Source organism: Belonocnema kinseyi, chromosome 3, assembly GCF_010883055.1.
Source record: "Belonocnema kinseyi isolate 2016_QV_RU_SX_M_011 chromosome 3, B_treatae_v1, whole genome shotgun sequence".
Classification (NCBI taxonomy): Eukaryota; Metazoa; Arthropoda; class Insecta; order Hymenoptera; family Cynipidae; genus Belonocnema; species Belonocnema kinseyi.
This window is the reverse complement of record NC_046659.1, coordinates 104,937,092-104,947,687: the sequence shown is the minus strand read 5'-3', so window position 1 is coordinate 104,947,687 and position 10,596 is coordinate 104,937,092. Positions and strand designations below refer to the sequence as shown.

Sequence of the window (10,596 nt, the reverse complement as noted above, 5' to 3'; positions counted from 1 at the left end):
GTTTAACTTTTAACTAAAAAATATTAATTTTGTTACAAATTCTAGAATTCTGAATGAAAAAGTTGCATTAAAAAATATATATATATTCTACTACCAAAAACGACGAATTTTCAATAAAATTTAAGAATTCTAAATCATACATTCAATTTTTTAACTAAAAAAGAAGAATAGAAAAATATATTAATTTACGAACAAAAAGAAAACGAAATTTTAACAAAATTCAAGAATTCTCAACCAAAAAGTTTAATTGTTAATTAACAAAAATGAATTTCTATCATTATTCGAGAATTCTCAATCCAGAAGTTGAATTTTCAACTAAAAAAGAATTTTTGAAGAAACAAAAATTAATTTACTACCAAAAAAGACGAATTTTTCACATAATTCAAGACTTCTCAATTAAAAAGTTTAATGTTCAACTAAAAACGATTAATTTTTAACAAAAATCAAGACAAGAAAATACGTATTAAACTTCAGGGAGCTTTCAAAATCTCTAAATATAATTTTATAATGAAACAAACAAAAAAAAAATGATTTTTTGTGTGGATTCGAGTAAATTTTGGGACGACATAAGGGAAACTTATCTACAGTGGATAATCATTAATTCAAAAATATTAATATATATAAAAATAATTAATTATATTATTTTTATCAGTTAAAACACTACACGAGTTCACAAATTAAAATTAAATTAAAATTTTTTTCTTATATTTGCACTCTTAATTAATTATTATCCACTCTAGAAAAGTTATCTCTACAAAGAAAATTCGACAAAACATTTTTTTGTTTTTTTGACACCTAATGCTGATAGATGAATTTTGATTTTTGAATCGAATCGAAACAAAAATATTTTTGGGTACGTTGATTGAAGAAATTGTGAGTTGTATAATTATAAAATATAAAATATAAACAATTGTTGAAGCTGCAAAAAAATGGAATGAATGAGCCGAATGTATATTTAGAAGCATTTAATGCGAAACATGAATTTCCAAAGTAGACAGATGATAAATTGTTTTTTAATCATTTAAGTGTTTATTATCGACGATCAGATTCCATAATTACCGATTTTATTGTTGTAAATTGCTGTTGCATTTAATACTGTACATCGTTAGATAAAAAAAAACTTACTAAAGTACAATTCTGTTTGCATGTCGATTATGGAATTAAATAAATATATTAAGACTGATTATTGATTTGCAAAAACTGTGCAGAGTTTGGAAAAATGTGTACAGCTACTTTTTACAAAGAGAACTATTACAAAAAATAGTTCCACTTTTTACAGGTAATTCTACTTATCTTTAATCATATTACTAGTAATCATCCTAGAGTTATTAGAAATTCCATTTCACCTATTCCAGTTCAAGCCAAGTATATTCCGCGCCTGAAAATAAGAAAATTAATTATATTTATTTTATTATTATTATTATTTATTTATTTATTAATTATTTTATTTATTAATTATTTTATTTATTAATTATTTTTGACAGGGTGTGGCCGTTTTAAGGGAAAAAAAAATATTCCCTGATTCCCATTTTTCATGGTCAATAAAATTAAAAAATTCAAACTCTAAAGCTTAAACAGTTTTCCATTTGAAGTTATAAAAAATAAACTCAAAGTGAAGTTGAAAATTCAATATTTTGATTCAGAAGTCTTGAGTTTTGTTAAAAATTCGTCCTTTTTCGTGGTAAAGTATTTTTTTTCTTTAAAAACTCTTCTTATTCAGTTAAAAATTAAATATTTTGATTCAGAATGCATTTTTGTTAAAAAATTAATCGTTTTTAGTTAAAAATTAAACTTTTTGATTGAGAAGTCTTGATTTTTTTTTTAAAATTTGTCTTTTTTTGCTAGTAAATTAATTTTGTTTAATTATTCTTTACCAGTTAAAAAATTAAATTTTTGGTTTAGAATTCTTGAGTTTTTTTTTAAATTCCTCTTTTTTTATAGTAAAATAATCTTTTTTTTTAATTTATCTTTTTTAGTTAAAAATTAAAGTTCTTGATTGAGAATTCTTGAATTTTGTACAAAATTCGTCTCTTTTGGTAGTAAATTTTTATTAATTTTTTAAGTTCTTCTTTTTTAGTTAAATATTCGACTTTTGGTTCAACATTCTTGAATCTTATTAAAAATTCGTTCTTTTTGATAATAAATTAATCTTTTTGGTTAGATACTCTTCTTTCTTAGTTGAAAATTCAAATTTTTGGTTCAGAATTCTCTAATTGTATGAAAAATTTGTCTTTTCTTGATTAAAAACTCGTCTTAAACGAGTTAAAAATTAAAGTTTTTGATTAAGAATTCTTGAATTCTGTTCCAAATTCGTCTTTTTTTTTATAGTAAATTAGTTTTTTTTAAATTTATCTTTTTCAGTTAAAAAATTAAATTTTTGGTTTAGAAATTCTTGATTTTATTAAAAATTCGACTTGTTTGGTATTAGATTAATTTTGTTGATCAAAATTCTTTAGCTTTATTTTAAAAATCTTGAATTTTGTTAAAAATTCGTTTTTTTTGTATTAAATTAATTTTTTGGTTTAAAAATTCTTTAGTTGAAAATTAAAAATTTCTCTTTTTTGGTAGTAAATTAATGTTTAAAAATTATTCTTTATTAGATAACAAATTACATTTTTGGATTAGAATTCTTGAATTTTGTTAAAAATTCGTGTTTTTTTGGTATTAAAGTATTTTTTTGTTTTGAAAACTCTTCTTATTTAGTTAAAAATTAAACTTTTTGATTCAGAATTCTTGAGTTTTGTTAAAAAATTAATCGTTTTTAGTTAAAAATTAAACTTTTTAATTGAGAATTCTTGATTTTGTTTAAAATTCGTCTTTTTGATAGTAAATTGATTTTTTTTTTCTTCAAAAATTCTTTTTTGGTTGAAAATTCAACTTCTGGATTGAAAATTCTCAAATTTTGATAAAAATTCATCTTTGTTAGTTAACAATCAAAGTTTTTGATTGAGAATTCTTGAATTTTGTTCAAAATTCGTCTTTTTTATAATAAATTAATCTTTTTTTTTTAATTTATCTTTTAAATATCTATTTATTTTATTTAAATATTTAAATATCTTTTAGAATTACTCAATTTTTTTTCTACAAATAATAAGTGTTTAATTGTTATTTATACGTAGAAATTGAACAATTTCACTTAAAAGTTAAACATTTTAAAAATAGAACAATTAAAAAATTCTAAACCAAAAAGTTGAATTTGCAACTAAAGAAATATTTTTTTTTAACAAAAAGATTAATTTGCTACCAAAAAAGACAAATTTTTAACATAATTCAAAAATTCTGAACCAAAAATTTTTCAAGAATTATCAACAAAAAAGTTAATTGTTAACTAACAAAGATGCATTACTATCAAAATTCGAGAATTCTCAATCCAGATATTGAATTTTCAATTCTAAATAAAAAATTTAATTTTTTAACTAAAAAAGAAGAAATAAAATCAAATTAATTTACTACTAAGAAAAGACCAATTATTAACAAAATGAAGAATTTGAAATCAAAAATTAAATGTTTTAACTCACAATGATAAATTAAAAAAAAAAGATTAATTTACTATCAAAAAGACGAATTTTTAACAAAATTCAAGAAATCTAAACTAAAAATTTAAACGTTTAACTGAAAAGGAAAAATTTTAAAAAAATAGTGTCTTGGTACCAAAAAAGCCGAATTTTCAACAAACTTCAAGTATTCTAAAACAAAAATTGAATTTGCTATCTAATAAAGAATAATTAAAAAAAATTAATTCACTACCAAAAAAGACAAATTTTCAACTAAAAAAGAATTTTTAAATAAAAAAATTAATTTACTACAAAAAAAAAACAACTAATTTTCAACAAAATTTATGATTTTTTAACAAAACTCAAGAATTCTAAGACCAAAATTTAATTTGTTATCTATAAAGAATAATTTAAAAAAAATTAATTTACTACCAAAAAAGACAAATTTTCAATTTTTAACTAAAAAATAATTTTTTAACAAAAAAATTAATTTACTACAAAAGAAAAACGAATTTTTAACAAAATTCAAGAATTGTTAAACAACAAAATTAATCTACTACCGAAAAGACGAATTATTAACAAAATTCAAGAATTCTCAATAAAAAAGTTTAATTTTTAACTAAAAACGATTAATTTTTAACAAAACTCAAGAATTGTGAATCAGAAAGTTTAATTTTGAACAAAATTCAAGCATTCTAAAACAGAAAATTAATTTGATATCTAATAAAGAATAATTTTAAAAAAATCACTACCAAAAAACACAAATTTTTAATTTTCAACCAAAAAAAGAATTTTTCAATAAAAAAATTTATTTACTACAAAAAAAAAAAACAAACGAATTTTTAACAAAATTTAAGATTTTTAAACAAAATTCAAGAATTGCTAAAGAAGAAAATTAATCTAGGACGAAAAAAGACGAATTTTTAATAAAATCATGAATTCTCAACCAAAAAGTTTAATTGTTAACTAACAAAGATGAATTTTTATCAAAATTCGAGAATCCTCAAGCCAGAAGTTGAATTTTCTTCTAAAAAAGAATTTTTGAAGAAAAAAAAAATTTAATCTACTACCATAAAAGTCGAATCTTTAACAAAATTCAAGAATTCTAAACCAAAAATTAAAAATTTAAACTGAAAAGTATTAATTAAAAAAAAGATTAAATTGTTACCAAAACAAAAAAATTTTTAATACAATTCCAGAATTCTCAAACAAAAAGTTTAATTTTCAATTAAAAAAGAATTTTCAAACAAAAAAATTAATTTACTACAAAAGAAAAACGAATTTTTAACAAAATTCTAGACTTGTTAAACAAAAAAATTAATCTATTACCAAAAAAGACGAATTTTTAATACAATTCAAGAATTTTTACACAAAAAGGTTCATTGTAAACTAACAGAGATGAATTTTTATAAAAATTCGAGAATTCTCAATGCAGAAGTTAAATTTTCAACTAAAAAATTTTTTTTGAAGAATACAAAATTAATATACTACCGAAAACGATTAATTTACAACAAAATTCAAGACTTCTCAATCAAAAAGTTTAATTTTTAACTAAATTAATTTTTGATTAATTTTTGACAAAACTCAAGAATTCTGAATCAAAGAGTTTAATTGTCAACTAAAAAAAAAATTTCGAATAAAAAGACTAATTTATTACCAAAAAAGGCGAATTTTTAACAAAACTCAAGAATTCCGAATCAAAATTTGGCATTTACAACTAAAAAAGAAGAATTTTTTAAACAAAAAGTTGAATTCGCAACCAAAAAAGAAGCCTTTTCAAGAAAATTGTTAAATTTTCAACGAAATAATCAAATTCATAACTAAAAAATATATAATCTTCAGGAAAAAGTTTTTGCGAATTTTCAAAAAAAAAGTGACGTAAATGAGTGAAGAAGAACTTTTACTGACCGTTGTGAATGCCGCACTTGCAGCTTCAGACGCTTTGCTGAAGGCTTGATCTGGCGGTGGCATATCGCCCGGAATAGAAAGAACCCGGCGAAGTTGAACAGCGTCCTCAATTCGTCTTTCCAAAAATTTCCAGGTTTGCTTCTGATCCTCACTGCTGTCCTGCAGCAGGTAGAGTTCCGTGGTTTTGTAAATTCCTGCCAAGACTACTCTCCGCGTGTACCAGTTGAACTGCCAAATAATGCATTCCGCAGAAAAGACTTCCAGATTAATTTTTTATTTATTTATTTATTTTTTTTTATTAATAACGAATTAATTTTTAAAACTACCATATGGAAATTTGGAAAAGAGATAACAAGTTTTTCGTACAAAAAAATACAAGAAAATAATTTTTTTCTTTTTTTTTGGACGAAAATAAAAGAGGAAAGAAAACTGAAAAGGCAACCAACCAGATATTCTTTCTTTTCTTTTTACTATCTATCAAATCACAATAAAAAAAACATTTTTTTGTAATTCTCATTTTTATTTCTTCTTTTTTATTTTTGTTAAAAAAAAAACATTTTTTTTTCTCTTTTTTTAGGAAAAAATTGTCATCTTTTTTCAAATTTCCATAGGAATATTTTATGGTGGTTGTCCAAATTTGGCCTTGAGATTCTTGGTTTTATTTTTAGGAATTCTGCGCAATAATTTGATTATTGAACGTTAAATAAGATTTTAAATTTGATTTTAATATCATTTAAATTTCTTTAATTTTAATGTTGTAATTAATTAGGGGCCGTACTTAAATAACGTAACAGCTCTATTATTTTTAAGTTTGAAAACGGCTATTTTAATTACAAATTTTAACTATATCGTTGAAAAATTTTCTATTTTAGTTGAAAATTCTAGTTTTTGGTTGAAAGTGAAACATTTTTGTTAAAAATTCATCTTTTTGGTTTAAAATTCATTACTTTTGTTGACATTTTTATGTAGAAAGTTAATTTTTTTCCAAATGAAAATTTAATTATTACACTTTCGGTTGAAAACTGTTCTTCTTAGTTCAAAATTCAACTAAATGGTTGAAAATTTGCATTTTTGTTGTTAAAACTTCATTTATTTTTTTTTGAAAATGGTCTTTTTTTGCAGAAAATTAATTTTTTCAACTGGAAAAATAATAATTTTTCTATTTCTGGTTGAAAATGGATATTTTAATTTCAAATTTGAATTATATCGTTGAAATTGTGTCTTTTTTAGTTTAAAATTCATAAATTTCGTTGAAAATTCATGCATTTCTGTTGAATATTCATTAAGTTAAAAATTCTAGTTTTTGGTTAGAAGTGAAACACTAAGGTTAAAAATTCGTCCTTTTGGTTCAAAATTCATCGCTTTTATTGAATTTTTTGTGAGTAGAAAATTAATTTTTTCAACAGAAAATTTAATTATTACAGTTTGGGTTGAAAACTGTTCTTTTCAGTTCAAAATTGAAATAAAGAGTTGAAAATTTTTATTGCTTGTTATTGAAAATTCAACTTTTTCAACTTTTTATTTCAAAATTCAACTAAATGGCTGAAAATTTGCAATTTTTTTAGTTGAAAATTTAACTTTTTCTATAAAACTTTTCTTTTTTTTTAATTGTCCTTTTTTTTGTAGAAAAATAAGTTTTTCAACTGGAAATGTAATTATTCTGTTTCTGGTTGAAAACGTATATTTTAATTTCAAACTTTAACTATATTTTTAAAAATCTGTCTTTTTTAGTTTGAAATTCATCTTTTTTAGTTGAAAATTTATCTATTTCGTTGAAAAATTCTTTAATTCTGACAAATATTCATTATTTTAGTTGAAAATTCTAGTTTTTGGTGAAAACTGAAACATTTTTGGTTTAAAATTCATCATTTTTGTTGAAATTTTAGAGCGTAGAAAATTAATTTTTTTTTAGAGAACATTTAATAATTATAGTTTTACAATAAATTACGGTTCTTTTTAGTTCAAAATTGAACTAAATAGTTGAAAATTTGAATTTTTTTTGTTAAAAATTCATTTATTTTATTTAAAAATGGCCTTTTTTTGGAAAATTAATTTTTTTAACTGGAAAAATAATTATTTTTTTATTTTTGGTTGAAAACTGTTCTTTTTAGTTTAAAATTCCACTAAATAATTGAAAATTTGCATTTTTTGTTGTTGAAAATTCAACTTTTCATTTAAAAATTAATTTATTTTGTTTAAAAATGGTCTTTTTTTCTGGAAAATGAACTTTTTCAGCTTTTTATTTCAAAATTCAACTAAATGGTTGAAAATTTGCAATTTTTTTAGTTTAAAGTTTAACTTTTTCTATAAAACTTTTATTTATTTTTTTTAAAATTGTCTTTTTTTTTGTAGAAAATTAACTTTTTCAACTGGAAATGTAATTATTCTATTTCTGGATGAAAACGGATATTTCAATTTCAAAATTCAACTAAATGGTTGAAAATTTGCAATTTTTTTAGTTTAAAATTAATCTTTTTTATTTGAAAATTCATATATTTTGTTGAAAATTCATGTATTTCTGTCAAATATTCATTATTTAATTTGAAAATTCTAGATTTTGGTTAAAAGTGAAACACTAATGTTAAAAATTCGTCTTTTTGGTATAAAACTCATCACTTTTGTCGAAATTTTTGGACGTAGAAAATTAAACAAAATGTTTGAAAATTCGCCTTTTTTTATTTGAAAATTCAACTATTTCTTTAAAAACTCATTTATTTTATTTTAAAATTATGTTTTTAAAGAAAATTAATGTTTTTGGTTAAAAATTTATCTATCTTCTTAAAAATTCAAATTTTTACCAAAAATTTAGTAATTTTAAGCGGTTTAAATTCAATCGAATATAGAACTCACATTAATTTTACATAAAGCTGCACTGAATTTAAAGTATAAGAAAAATAAATTAAAAATTAAATTGATTATTATTGTGTCTTTAGTACTATTAAATTATTTAATGAATCGATGGTGCTAATAAGCTTAAAAAAAATGTCTCAAATCTTTCTAAATAAAACTTATTAATTAAATCCCAAGAAACCTACAAAAAACATTTATAATAAATTCGCAAAACTTTATCAATATTCCTAGTCAATTGTTTAAAAATTTGCAAAAAATATTTGAATTGTCACGGAATTTTTTTTTCTATAATTTGAATCCGTGACGCCCCTTAAAAAAAATTCAAATAGAAAAAATAAACTCACATCAACGGATCTGTCACCAGAATAGTAACAAATATCGTCAACCAGAGTGAGCAAATTAGCCAAGGATGTTGGAACATTTGGAGGTAAAGCCATCAGAGCCATCGCCTGAGGCCAGGATTTTTTATAAGGCACCAACATCCTCAGTCTATCTTCAACCGCCTCTCGGACCTGAACTTCCGGTGTTTTTTTTGCTCTCTCGGGATCTGCGTCGATCGCCAAAGCCTTATTTTTCAGCTTTTTACTTAATTCTTGATTGCATGATGAGTAAAAATGCTGGACCAAGTCCGCACCTCCGTTTCGAAACATTCCATGAACCACTCCTGGATATCCGATCGATTCCGCGCCTGGTTTTAAAGTTTGTTTTGTTTTTTAATTCCAAAATTTTCTATTCAAATCCTCAATAATTTTACACTAAAAAGCTGAAGAATTGAAAAACTACATTTTTTTAATTTACTTTTTAAATCAAAAATTAATTTAATTTTAATTTTAAATAGTTTAAAAATCCTTAAAATGCTTCAAAATCTTGAAAGATCTTTTAAAATGACTCGAATTTTTCCTAGAAATATTTTTTAAATCCAGTCAGAATTACAAACAAATTTCTTAAAATTCTCTACATCTACTTTTCATACTTTTTGGGGACGACTGAAAAATACCGATGCTGTAAAATTTCCGAATTAGAAAATTCGCGAATAAAAAAATTCCTAAATTTGAAAATTCCAGAATAATTAAATTCCCGGCAGTTAATAATATTACCGAATTGGAAAATTCCCGAATAATTAAATTCTTGACAGAAAATTTCCGAATTATAAAATATCCCAATTGAAAAATTGCCAAAATTAAAAAATTATAATTTTTTGTAAATAAGTTTTATTGATTACAAATACAATAATGAAATATTATTTATACAAGTTATTTTTAATGCTTAATTTCGGAAACTTTACAATTCAGAAATGTTCTAATTCGGATATTTTATAATTCGCCAATTTTTGGTAGGGAATTTTATTATTCGGAAATTTTCCATTTTGGAAATTTTATAATTCGGGATTTTTATTATTCGAGAATTTCATTTTTTGGGAATTTTCCAATTCGTTAATGTTATTGGGACGACTGAAAAATCCCGAAAAATAAAATTCCCGAATAGTAAAATTGCCGAAAAATAAAAATACCGAATTGGCAATTTTCTGGGACGACTGAAAAATTCCGAAAAATAAAATTCCCGACACTGTAAAATTCCCGAATTAGAAAATTCTCGATTAATCAAATTCGCGAATAATAAAATTTCCGAAAAATAAAAATATCGATTTCGAAAATTCCCAAATAATAAAATACACGAATAATAAAATTACCGAAAAATAAAAACACCGAATTGGAAAATTGCCGAAAAATAAAATTCACCAATAATAAAATTGCCGAAAAATAAAAATACCCAATTTGAAAATTCCCGAATAATAAAATTGTCGAATAATAAAGTTTCAGAATTATAAAATTCCCGAATTGCAAAATTCCCGAATAATAAAATTCGCGACAGAAAATTGCAGATTTATAAAATATCAAAATTGGAAAATTCCCGAATTTCAACAATTAGAATTTTTTATAAATATATTTTATTGTTTACAAATACAACAATACGACATTAGTTTCAAAAATTATTTTTAACATTTAAAATTTAATGAGATTTTTGTTTCAAGCGCACTTTTTCAAAAATAGGGAAAGCGATACAAAAATTTAATTCTACATTGAAAGAAAAATACAAAAAGCGTTAGTAAAAATTAAATTTTAAATTAATATATATATAATTAAAAATTTGTCATAAGGACAACCGCAGGATTACGCCGGGAGCAGGGTGCTAATCTGAAAAATTGCACCCGCTTCCAGCGAAATCGCGGTAAAATTTCAGTCATAACCACGTCTCACAACCGTGAGATAAGTGGTTACAGTCTGTAAAGGAATCAATACGACGATCCAGCAAAAGCCTCGTGCACCCTAAGAACACGGAGTGA

The 10,596-nt window shown here is 22.5% G+C and overlaps 1 protein-coding gene across 1 annotated transcript in view; it reads right to left on the bottom strand.

Annotated features, from left to right (window-relative positions):
• Positions 1–950: 950 nt before the first annotated feature.
• The window catches only part of LOC117169527 (ubiquinone biosynthesis protein COQ9, mitochondrial), a 40,303-nt gene continuing 30,657 nt past the window's right edge, over positions 951–10,596 (bottom strand). Inside the window, exons 3-5 of the mRNA XM_033355948.1 lie at positions 8,597–8,940; positions 5,403–5,630; positions 951–1,378 (exon numbers count right to left, since the gene is read on the bottom strand). Of these exons, the coding sequence (XP_033211839.1) occupies positions 1,343–1,378; positions 5,403–5,630; positions 8,597–8,940 (608 nt within the window). The 3' untranslated portion in view covers positions 951–1,342. The remainder of the gene's footprint in view (positions 1,379–5,402; positions 5,631–8,596; positions 8,941–10,596) is intronic.